Raw genomic sequence first — 12,733 nt, forward strand, 5'->3', positions numbered from 1 at the left:
TTGCTACTTTAAAATCTCTTTTCCCTGATCTCTTCTGCTGAATGGACTTTCATTCTAGTCAGCAGTGGAACTTTGGACTGAAGTCAGAAGGGAGCATTGTAATTTAAATATCATACTGGAGCTGCTGATGGGAATATGTTCCCACACAACTGCTGCTATGCCCTGTGTTTCTGAATAATGTGCTCCACTAGGAGAGCAACTAGAAAGAGAATATTACTTGCCTAAAAGATGAGCACCTTCTTACTTTTAGCCCAAATCAGGTACCTAAATTTCTCACCTTGTGCATTAGTGAATGCATGACTATTTGCCTGTCTCCATGGACCTGCAGCCTTGCCTCATCTCATGCCCAAAATAGCTAAATGCCCCAGGTACATGTCATTAACACCTAGCCATTGGCTAGTTGCTCAAATATGTTAAAATATTCATGTTGCAACTTGGGAGTTGTCAGCCTATTTGAATGTATATTATAATGTTGAAAAACAGTTGTCTGTGCCAATGTTGCCTACCAAATCATGGATCTTCCCCCATGATTGATATTTTCAATGGCAATTACTATTGTCAACTAATGTAACTTCCTGAGGTGTGAAACCTGCTTGAAATTCATCAAAATGGCTTGCTTTGATAACCTTTGGAAACCTATCCAGCTGTTTTAAAATTCCTTAATTTTTCTTGAAAACTAAACATTGTTTTTTTTAATTTTTAGGATGATGAATGGGGCAACATCAAGATAAAGAGTGTAAGTAAGATGAGAAACTATTAGAATATCTTAATGCACTAATATTTATTATGGAAGCCTGTAATCCGAGAGTCTTTGCTCAAAACAGTAAAAATTATCAGCCAGCTGAGTAGTACCCAATTTGAAATTAAAGTTCAGTTGCAGTAAAAGTGTCAACTTGATTTTTTTTTTAAGGGAAATGTTCTTTCTTGGAATGTGGCCATTGCTGGTGAGGCCAGCATTTATTGCCCTTCTCTAACTGAACCTTGAGAAGGTGCTAGCAGGCCATTTTCCTGAACTGCTGCCGTCCATGGGGTGAAGTTGTTTCCACAGTGCTGTTTGGTAGGGAATTCCAGGAATTTGACCCAGCAATGATGGATAACTGGCAATATATACAGTTGATAAGATACCAGTATTGGATGAGATGCATCCAAGGATACTAAGGGACATAAGGGTGGAAATTGCAGATGCACTAGTCATAATCTTTCAAACCTCTTTAGATACATGGTGATGCCAGAGGACTGGAGAATTGCGCATGTTCAAGAAAGGGTGTAAGGATGAGCGCAGCAACCACAAGCCAGTCTGTTTAACTTCGGTGGTAGGAAAGCTTTTAGAAACGATAATTTGGGACAAAATTAACAGTCACTTGGACAAATGTGGATTAATTAAGGAAAGCCAGCATGGAATTGTTAAGGGCAAGTCGTGATTAACTAACCTGAGTTTTTTGGTGAGGTAACAGAGAGGGTTGAATAGGCTAATGTAGTTGATAAAGTGCTATATAACAGGCTTGTCAGCAAAGTTAGAGCCCGTAGAATAAAAGGGGCAGTAGCAGCATGGGTACAAAATTGATTGAGTAACAGGGAACAGAGTAATGGTGAACAGTTGTTTTTTCAGACTGGAGGAAGGTATACAGTGGGGTTTCCCATTGGGCCACTGCTTTTCCTGATATATATTGATGACCTAGATTTGGGTGTATAGGGCACAATTTAAAAATTTGCGAATGACACAAAACTTGTAAATAACGTGAACTGAGGAGGAAGATAGTGATAGACTTCAAAAGGATATAGACAGGCTGGTGGAATGAGCAGACAAGTAACAGATGAAATTTAATGCAGAGAAGTGTGAAGTGATTCATTTTAGTAGGAAGAATGAGGAGTGGCAGTATAAAATATATAAAAGTTCTAAAGTGGGTGCAGGCCACTGAAAGTTGCAGGTTTGGAAGTTGTTGCGGAAGAATTCTTGTCAAGTTGCTGCCTGGCATCCTGTTGGGCTGCAGTGTGTCGTGGAGGACATAAATGATTAAGGTAGCAGGTGAAGTGCTGCTCAGATGGACAGCATTTTCCTAGATGGCATCGAACTTCTTGAGTTTCGCAGCTGTACCCATCCAGTCAAGTGGAGAATATTCCATCACAACAACAACTTGTATTTATAGAGCACATTTAACGTAGGCAAGTGTCCTGAGTGCTTCACAAGAGAGTTATCAGAAAAACATTGACATCGGGCCACATGAGATGTTAGAGCAGACAAATAGTAGGCGTTGAGGAGCCTGTTAAATGAGGAAAGAGGGGGAAAGAAGCTTTAGGGACTTGGCAGCTGAAGGCACAGCTGCAAATGGTGGATTGATTAAAATTGGGGACACTCAAGGCCAGAATTGGAGGAGTGCAGATATTTTGGAGGATTCAGTGTTGTATTTTGTTTCATAATGCTCCTGTGAAGCGCCTTGGGACATTTTATTGTGTTTAAGGCACTATATAAATTATAAGTTGTTGATTGTCGGACTGGACGAGATTACACAGATAGGGAGGGGCGAGGCTGTGGACGGATTTGAAAACAAGGGTGAGAATTTTTAAAATTGAGGCCTTGCTTAAACAGGAGCCAATGCAAGTCAGCAAGTACAGGGATAATTTGATGAAGGTGCCAAGGAGAAACCTGTAGATGAGAAGTAGGAGGGAACTGAAGATAGATCCTTAGGGACACCAGCGATGACAGGGTGGGAGTAGGAAGCAAAACCATTGCAAGTTATTTTGTTCCCATGACTGCATAGATAAGAATGGAACCAGGCGAGTGTAGTTCTACCCAGCTGGAATTCTGAGAAAGATGGACATGACTGTGACAAGATGGGCTGTGACTAGTGGTGTTCCGCAGGAATCAGTGCTGGGACCTTTGCTGTTTGTAGTATTTATAAATGATTTGGAGGAAAATGTAGCTGGTCTGATTAGTACGTTAGCGGACGACACAAAGGTTGGTGGAGTTGTGGATAGTGATGACGATTGTCAGAGGATACAGCAGGATATCGATCGGTTGGAGACTTGGGCGGAGAAATGGCAGATGGTGTTTAATCTGGACAAATATGAGGTAATGCATTTTGGAAGATCTAATACAGGTGGGAAGTATACAGTAAATGGCAGAACCCTCGGGAGTATTGACAGGCAGAGAGATCCGGGCGTACAGATCCACAGGTCACTGAAAGTGGCAACGCAGGTGGATAAGGTAGTCAAGAAGGCATACGGCTGTACAGAACTTTAGTTAGGCCACACTTGGAATATTGCGTGCAATTCTGGTCGCCACACTACCAGAAGGACGTGGAGGCTTTGGAGAGGGTACAGAAGAGGTTTACCAGGATGTTGCCTGGTCTGGAGGGCATTGGCTATGAGGAGAGGCTGGATAAACTCGTATGTTTTCACTGGAATGACGGAGGTGAAAGGGGCGACATGATAGAGGTTTACAAAGTTATGAGTGGAATGGACAGAGTGGATAGTCAGAAGCTTTTTCCCAGGGTGGAAGAGTCAGTTACTAGGGGACATAGGTTTAAGGTGCGAGGGGCAAAGTTTAGAGGGGATGTGCGAGGCAAGTTCTTTACACAGAGGGTGGTGAGTGCATGGAACTTGCTGCTGGGGGAGGTGGTGGAAGCAGGTACGATAGCGACGTTTAAGAGGCATCTTGACAAATACATGAATATGATGGGGATAGAGGGATACGGACCCCGGAATTGCAGAAGGTTTTAGTTTAGACAGGCATCAAGATTGGCGCAGGCTTGGAGGGCTGAATGGCCTGTTCCTGTGCTGTACTGTTCTTCTTTGAATTTGAGAGGCAGCGGTACATTCAAGGCCTATGGAAAGGGAAGTTGGAGATGGGACGGCAGTTTGCAAGGATGGAACGTTCAAGTGTTTTATTGAAGGGAAGAGTGGTGTTGGCAGATTTGAAGGAGAGGGGGACAGTACTTAAGGATAGAAAAAGGTTAACAATTACATCCCTGACTTGTGTCTTGTAGATGGTGGATAGGCTTTGGGGAGTCAGGTGTTAAGCCACTCACAACTGAATAATCAGCCTCTGATCTGCTCTGCTCTGTTATAGACATGACATTTAGGTGGCTGGTCCATTTGAATTAGTGGTTGACCCAGGATATTGATGGCGGTGACTCATGGCCTGACTTGTGTGGCTTGAGTGTTTCTTGCCATTTATCTATCTGGATGTTGTCCATGTCTTGCTGCATGTGGTCACAGACAGCTTCGTTATCTGAGGAGTTGTGAATGGACCTGAGCACTGTGCAATCATCAGCAAACAACCCCACTTCTGACCTTATGTTGAAGGGAAGGTCATTGAAGCAGTTTAAGATAGTTGGGCCTTGGATACTGCCCTGAGAAACTCCTGAAGTGATAGCCTGGTATAGAGATGGTTGGCCTCCATCAAGCATCTTCCATTGTGCCAGATATGACTGCAACTACTAGAGAGTTTTGTCCCTGATTCCGTTGACTTCAGTTGCACTAGGGCTCCTTGGTGCTGCATTCAGTTAAATGCTGCCAGGGGAGGTGGTGGAGGCAGGAACAGTAGCAACATTTAAGAGGCATCTGGACAGGTACTTGAATGATCAAGGCATCGAGGGATTTGGGATTAATGCAGGCAGGTGGGATTAGTATAGATAGGCATTATGGTCGGCATGGATGCGGTGGGCCGAAGGGCCTGTTTTTATGCTGTACGACTCTATGATGTCCAGGGCAGTCACTTGCTTCACCTCTGTCATTCAGCTCTTGGACCAAGGCTGTAATGGTGTCTGGAGCCAAGAGTACCTTTTGCAACCCAAACTTAGCATTAGTGAGCAGATTATTGGTGAATACGTGCCACTTGATAGTATCGTTGACCAGTCTTTTCATTACTTTGCTGCCGACTGGAAGTGGATTACTAGTGCTGTAACTGGGATTTGTCCTGCTTTTTGTGGAAAGGACATATTTGAACAATTTTCCATATTCTTGGAAAATTCCATATAAGTTGCAAGTAAAATATGTGGTCCACTTCCATAACTGAGAGAAATTATTTTCTTCCCACATAAAGCTTCTATTTTCTTTGGTGTAACTACACTCTGATATTGTATTTGTATTGGAACAGATTAGCTATGGGTGCAGCTAATTCTAGCGCTACAGCTAGTGTGTTGTCAGGGCCCATAGCCTTTGCTGTTTCCAGCACATTCATCCATTTCTTGAAATCATCAGAAGTGAATAGAATTAAGTGAAGAGTGGCATTTGTGATGGTGGGGACCTCTGGAGGAGGTAGAGAAGCATCATCCAATCAGCACTTCTGGCTGAAGATTTTTGCGAATGCTTCACCCTTCTCTTTAGCATGCACTCCACCATTGTTGAGAATTCAATGTTTCATAGCACCTCAATTTTCTATCACTGCTCACGGCTGAATATGACAGGCTTGCAAAGCTTATACCTGTTCTGTTGGTTGTGAGATTACTTAGCTTTTTCTATATCTGTTGTCCACTAAAAATTCCTTACTAGTTGCAGGTGTAACTACGGTAACAACATTTTAGCCACATGCACTAATTTTAGTTGAGAACTCCTTACATTTACCACATAAAGGTAAATTACTTCATGTGTACATTTACTTAAATATCTACCACTATTCTGTAACATAGAAGGTAGAAAAACACATTGTGCAACAATCTGCTTTTCATACTATTGTACCAACAAACACGCAAAAAGGTTGAAGTATACATGCAAACACCATGCAAGTATGAGCATTCACATCACATAACCAATGATTGCCTGTTGCCCATTCTTTTTATTATGAGTCACAAGTGCAGTTAGCCACACCTGGATTTCTAACTAGCCACATGTGACTAGTGGCTAGCTTTTTGGACAATTCTGCTGAATGAGCATGCTGTTTTTACTGTGAAGCAATGGAATTGCTAAAAGTTCAAACTGATTCACTAAGGTATTTTAGGGAAGGAAACATGCCAATCTTGCCCAGTCTGGCCTGTATGTGGCTCCACACAAACATTGTTGACTTTTAACTGCCTTCTGAAATGCTTTTGTATCAGGGCTATTCGGGCTGGGCAATAAATGCTAGTCCTGCCAGCGATGTGTACATCCTGAGAATTAACATTTAAAACATGATGGGATTTGAACTAGAGTTCTCTAAATTATTATTAAAATGAAAGCAAAATACTATAAATGTTGAAAATCTGAATTAAAAACAAAGTGCTGGAAATATGCAGCAGGTCTGGCAGCATCTGTGGATAGAGAAACAGAGTTAATGTTTCAGGTCTCTGACCTTTCATCAGAATTATGTACCCAAGTCACTCTCTACTTGAGATTGAGGTCTGACCTACAACAAATTGCATACTTTTCCTGTAGGTAAAATTGAATATGTGACTTTAATAGGCATTTACATGTTCTTTTTAAACGTCCTTTTAGAAGATTAGTGCATTCATTTTCACTAAATTTCAGTGTAGCAACCATGTCCAGTAAATTAGATTTTGGACTTTGGAAATTCTTACTATAATTAGCATATTTCTCAACTTTTTCTAAATTGGATCTCATTGCTTCAACTGCTTACTCGAAATACTTCGTCATTGAGTTACCATAACTCAGTTGGTAGGACTTGCGCTTCCTGAATCAGGAGGTTGAGAGTTCCAGTCCCATTATGAACATGAGCACATAATCTAGGCTGACACTTTAATGTTGCATTGTAGAAGATACCATATTTTGGATGAGACATTAAACCATGGCCCTCCACAGGTGGATGTTAAAAATCCCATGGCATTAGGAGACTCTGGTAGAGCATAAACCATGTTGTCGACTATTTGGGACGAATCGTATGCTTCTGTGCTGTACATTCTATATAATTATATTGAAAAAAGAACAGGGAGTTGTCATACTGGCCAACATTCTCCTCAACTGCTGTCACGAGAAGCAGATTAACTGATCATTCATTCACTTGTTGTTTGTGGACCTTGTCATGTATAAGTTGGCTACCATGTTTGCCTATATAATGGTGACTACATCAGAAGTAATTTATTGGTTGTAAAGCTCTTTGGGATGTCCTGAGGACATGCAGAGCTATATTGCTCTCTCCCTGCTCTGGTGAGATATCACAATCATTTGTGACAAACTATTTTCACAACTGCGTAGTTAATGCCATTGGGCACAAGTGTAAGTGATGACATCAGTAGTATTGAGCAGGGGAGCGTCCTAGTTTAGTACCCAAAATACATGCATAAATAGGTACTTTTTCCTCGTTTAAAATAACTGCAGATTTCAGTCTACAGTCAACATGCCCCTCGAGTTAGAGAAAATAAGCTGCAGTGTATAAAATATCTAGTGTGTGTTACAACCGAGGCGGGAGGAGTGCACTGTCTTTCTCCAGTTCCACTTCCCCACAGGTCATAACATATATTGAAATATTTACCCAATTAACAATATGGTCAATCATGAACTCTTTTTATCCCAGAATAAAATACACCAACCAGGTTTCTTTAATAAACAATAAAATTAACAGTTTATTACAAAATAAGACATATCCAGAAAAATGCAAAGCATTAACACACAGTTTGAAATATGAATGCAAATAGATATTCCCTTCTTGACACACAACGCACACATAGGTTAAAAATAAAAATAGAGGTTTTCTCTGCAGAGATTCACTTTACAAAAAGACAAAAAAATACTTTTCCAAATACTTGTTGATTCTTGAAGGAAAAAGTGAAGATATGGAAGGATATCAGTTGTCCTTTGATCTGGCCTCAAGGTGCATGGGTCACTGGGATCTTTTCTGGAGCAGTTCTTTTCAGGCAGCATCGAGAATTAATCTGGCAGACTTTCTAGGAGCTTCTCGGGAGAAGTGCAGCATAAGGGGTTTTAGCTATCATGCACTGGATACACAGGGTTCTTTAGAGAGGTGGAGAAAGATGAGCTGGGTGTTTCAGCAGGCTACAAATCCAACTGCCTTCAAAACAGTCCACACCCCAACAACAAGTCAAAACCTCCTGACCACCATAAATCTTGACATACCACATCTCTGTAAACAACTCACCTGGTCACCAAGGTTCCTGTTTTTTATTTAGCTTAAGACATGTGACATCCAGTAAAGATTGTTTTTAAACACAAAGCTCATGTCTTCCCAGTGACCCTTGTAAAAGAAAAAAACACATCCATGGAATCTTTTCAGTTTTCCAGATGAACTAATGTCCATAATTGTTAACACAAGTCCTCAAAACATTTTAAGAACGGAGCACCTTCATAACACGTGACCAATGGACAAAATGATCGCTTTCTTTATCCCATCTGTAATTGGGTCAATAGTTTACTGATATAGTTCTCATCTGCAGTCAGTATTTAGAACTGGTGCAGCCTGTGGGCTCATGTTAAATACTTTTTTTGCCATACCTTTTTACAATGGGTAATTTGAGTAGTATTTAAGTGAATAGATTTATTTTATTAAGTTTTGACTTAAAAAATTAATTTCACGTAAAAATAATCAAGCTTTGCCATGCTTATGATGCCGTGCCAATATTGCTCGTTATTTTCTGTGAATCTTCCTTAGGATTTATCATCTTCCCTGAAAGGCAAGTCAGCTCATTTTTCTCCAACTTTAACCTCAATCTTGTTAAAGAACTCATACGGATTGTAAGAAATAGGAGTCGGAGGAGGCCACATGGCCCCTCAAGCCTGCTTTGCCATTTTGATAAGATCTTTAACTTAGCTACACCTTCCTGCATTATTCCCATATACCTTGATTCCCTTAGTATCCAAACATTTGCCGATCTCAGACTTGAATATGCTCAATGACTGAGTATCCACAACCCAAAACCACAAATTCCAAAGATTCACAACCCTTAGAGTGAAGAAATTTCTCATCTCAATGCTAAAGTGCCGATCCTTTATTCTGAGACTGACTCCTGGTTCTAGATTTCCCAGCCTCAGCTCCTACCTTGTCAGGCCCCTTAAGAATTTTATATATTTCAGTGAGATCACCTCTAATTCTACTAAACACCAGAGAATATAGGCCTAGTCTACTCAATATTTTCTCATAGGACCATTCCCTCATCCCAGGAATCAATCTGGTGAATCTTTGTTGTACTCCCTCTAAGAAAAAAGGGGAGGAAGGGATAGACTGACTAGGCAAGTCAGAGTAACCTCATTAGTGGGCCAATTATTGTAAAAAAAAATTCTGAGGGACATTATAAATCATCATTCAGCGAGGCATGAATTAAGCACAGTCGACGTGGATTTGTTAAAGGAAGGGTGTGTCTGACTAATTTGAATTTTTTTGAGGAGGTAACAAGGAGGATCGATGAGGTAGTGTGTTTGATATAGTCTATGCAGCCTACAGGAAGGCTTTTAGTGTAATTATTCTTGATTGCGAGTGTTGCTGGCAAGGCCAGCATTTATTGCACATCCCCTAATTGCCTTTGAGAAGGTGGTGGTGAGCAGTCTCTTGAACCACAGTCCATGTGATTCAGGTACACCCACAATGTTGTTAGAGAGGGAGTTCCAGGATTTTGACTCCATGACGGTGAAGGAACGGCAACATAGTTCCAAGTCAGGATGTTGTGTGATTTGGAGGGGATCTTGAGGGTGGTGGTGTTCCCAATGGTTCGATTGTCCTTGTTATTCTAAGTTGTAGTGGTCGTGGATTTGGAAGGTGCTGTCGAAGGAGGATTGGAAACTTGCTGCAGTGCACAGTGCATCTTGTAGATGGTACACACTGTTGCCACTGTGCAGTGGTGGTGGAGGGAGTGAATGTTTAAAGTGCTGATCAAGTGGGCTGCTTTGTCTTGGATGGTGTTGAGCATCTTGAGTGTTGTTGGAGCCTCGCTCATCCAGGCACATGGAGAGTATTCCATCACACTCCAGACTTGTGCCTCGTAGATGGTGGACAGGCTTTGGGGAGTCAGGAGGTGAGTCACTTGCTGCAGAATTCCCAGCCTCTGACCTGTTCTTGTGCCACAGTGTTTATAAGGCTGACCCAGTTAAGTTTCTAGTCAATGGTTAAACCCTGCAGGATGTTGATGGTGAGGGATTCAGTGACGGTAAGAGATTCTCACTTGTTTGAGATGTTTATTGCCTGACGCTTGTGTGACGTGGATTTTACTTGCCACATGGCAGACAAAGCCTGAATGATGTTCAGGTCTTGCCACATGTGGACAAGGACTGCTTCAGTATCTATGAATTTGCAAATGGTACTGAACACTGTGCAATCATCAGTGAACATTCCTACTTCTGACCTTATATTGCAAAGAAGGTTATTGATGAAGCAGCTGAAGATGGTTGGGTCCAGGACACTACCCTGAGGAACTTCTCCAGCAGTGTCCTGGCGCTTAGATGATTGGCCTCACACATCCACACCATCTTCCTTTTATGCTAGGTATGACTCCAACCAGTGAGTAGTTTTCCCCCTGATTCCCATTGCTTCAATTTTACAAAGAGCAACGAACAGTACAGCACAGGAACAGGCCATTTGGCCCTCCAAGTCTGCGCCGATCTTGATGCCTGCCTAAACTAAAACCTTCTGCACTTTCGGGGTCCATATCCCTCTATTCCCATCCTATTCATGTATTTGTCAAGATGCTTCTGAAACATCTCTATGGTACCTGCTTCCACCACCTCCCCCGGCAACAAGTTCCAGGCACTCACCACCCTCTGTGTAAAGAAGGGCGGCGCAGTGCTTAGCACCGCAGCCTCACCGCTCCAGCGACCTGGGTTCAATTCTGGGTACAGCCTGTGTGGAGTTTGCAAGTTCTCCCTGTGTCTGCGTGGGTTTTCTCCGGGTGCTCCGGTTTCCTCCCACAGCCAAAAAACTTGCAGGTTGGTAGGTAAATTGGCCATTATAAATTGCCCCTAGTATAGGTAGGTGGTAGGGAAATATAGGGACAGGTGGGGATGTGGTAGGAATATGGGATTAGTGTAGGGTTAGTATAAATGGGTGGTTGATGGTCGGCACAGACTCGGTCGGCACAGACTCGGTTGGCCGAAGGGCCTGTTTCAGTGCTGTATCTCTAAACAAAATAAAAAAAAAATAAAAAAGTTGCCTCGCACATCCCCTCTAAACTTTGCCCCTCTCACCTTAAACCTATGTCCCCTAGTAACTGACTCTTCCACCCTGGGAAAAAGCTTCTGACTATCCACTCTGTCCATGCCACTCATAACTTTGTAAACCTCTATCATGTCGCCCCTCCATCTCCGTCGTTCCAGTGAAAACAATCCGAGTTTATCCAACCTCTCCTCATAGCTAATGCCCTCCAGACCAGGCAACATCCTGGTAAACCTTGGTGCTACACTTGGTCAATGCTGCCTTGATGTCAAGGGCAATCACTCTCACCTCGCTCTGGAGTTCAGGTCTTTCGTTCATGTTTGGACCAAGGCTGTAATGAGGTCTGGAACTGAGTGGCCCTGGCAGAACCCAAACTGAGCATCGATGAACAGGTTATTGCTGAGTAAGTGCCAGTTTGACAGTAGTGTCAATGGCACCTTCCATCTCTTTGCTGATGACTGGGAGTAGACTGGGGCAGTAATTGGCCAGGTTGGATTTGTCCTGCTTTTTGTGGACAGGACATACCTGGGTAATTTTTCACACTGTCAAAGCTGCGATGAATCAACAACTCGGCACTTCTGGTTGAAGATGGTTGCAAATGCTTCCAACTTGTCTCTTGCATTGATGTGCTGCGCTCCCCCATAATTGTCCACCACGACTGGATGTGACAGAACTGCAGAGCTTTGATTTGATCTGTTGGTTGTGGAATTACTTGGCTCTGTCTACAGCAGTGTTGTCCAGCGTATGGCCCGCGGGCCAGAATCTGACCCGCAAAAGGTGGGTTGTCTGTGCGAGGTGAGCGCTCATTGGCGGTTTGCGATGCGGGCGCACTGGGATCGGCTGCCCCTGCTATTTTTGGGTGGTTCAGGGAGTGAGCGAGTGAATGGGGATGGCTGCTATGGTGGAAAGGAGGAGAGAAGCCAAGGGGAGTGCAGGAAGTGGAACAGCACACAGTCAGAGGTGTGGGGCGGAGAGGCGCTGAGGGAGCACAGAGAGAGAGTCAGGCAGCACTTTAAAGAAGCAGTGGCCTGGGGAGCAGGGAGGGGGGCGCTTGGCGAAGAGCAATAGACACGGGGAGAGAGATCAAGATCACTCCTGACAGATCGGCATCTATCCGGAATACTCTGCATCGCAAGTATGCGAGCAGATATTGACTACTTGTGCAAGCAAAAACAATGCCAGGTATCTCATTAAATCAGTGTTCAACATAGTGATAAGAAAGTAAGTGAATAAATTAGTCTTCTCATTTAAAACTTGTTCACAAAAATGCACATTTTTTTGTTGTTTTGATTAATAGTAAGATAAATGCCTTTATCTTTCGCTGTGTAGGACAAAAATTGTAATGTGGCCCCTCAGACGAAAAGGTTGGACACCCCTAGTCAACAGCACGCTACCTCTGCTTTTTAACATACATGTGGTACCGCATTGAAGCTTCACCATTTTTAGCTATGCCTGGTACTACTTCTGGCATGCTCTCCTACACTCCTTGTTGAACCAGGATTGGTCTCCTGGCTTGATAATGGTAGAGTGAGGGATATGCCAGGCCATGAGGTTACAGATTGTGGTTGAATATAATTCTGCTGATGGCCCATAGCACCTCATGTCTGCCCTGTTATGAGCTGCTAGATCTGTTCTGAGTCAATCTTATTTAGAACAGTGGTAGTGTCACATAAATGTGAAGATGGGACTTCATCTGCACAAGAA

The 12,733-nt window shown here is 42.8% G+C and overlaps 1 protein-coding gene across 2 annotated transcripts in view; it reads left to right on the forward strand.

Annotated features, from left to right (window-relative positions):
* Positions 1-12,733, forward strand: part of usp14 (ubiquitin specific peptidase 14 (tRNA-guanine transglycosylase)) — a 95,358-nt gene that overhangs the window by 9,370 nt on the left and 73,255 nt on the right. For both annotated transcript variants that reach the window (XM_068031725.1, XM_068031726.1), the window contains exon 3: positions 704-736. In XM_068031725.1, the coding sequence (XP_067887826.1) occupies positions 704-736 (33 nt within the window). The remainder of the gene's footprint in view (positions 1-703; positions 737-12,733) is intronic.

Source organism: Heterodontus francisci, chromosome 5, assembly GCF_036365525.1.
Source record: "Heterodontus francisci isolate sHetFra1 chromosome 5, sHetFra1.hap1, whole genome shotgun sequence".
Taxonomy (NCBI): domain Eukaryota; kingdom Metazoa; phylum Chordata; class Chondrichthyes; order Heterodontiformes; family Heterodontidae; genus Heterodontus; species Heterodontus francisci.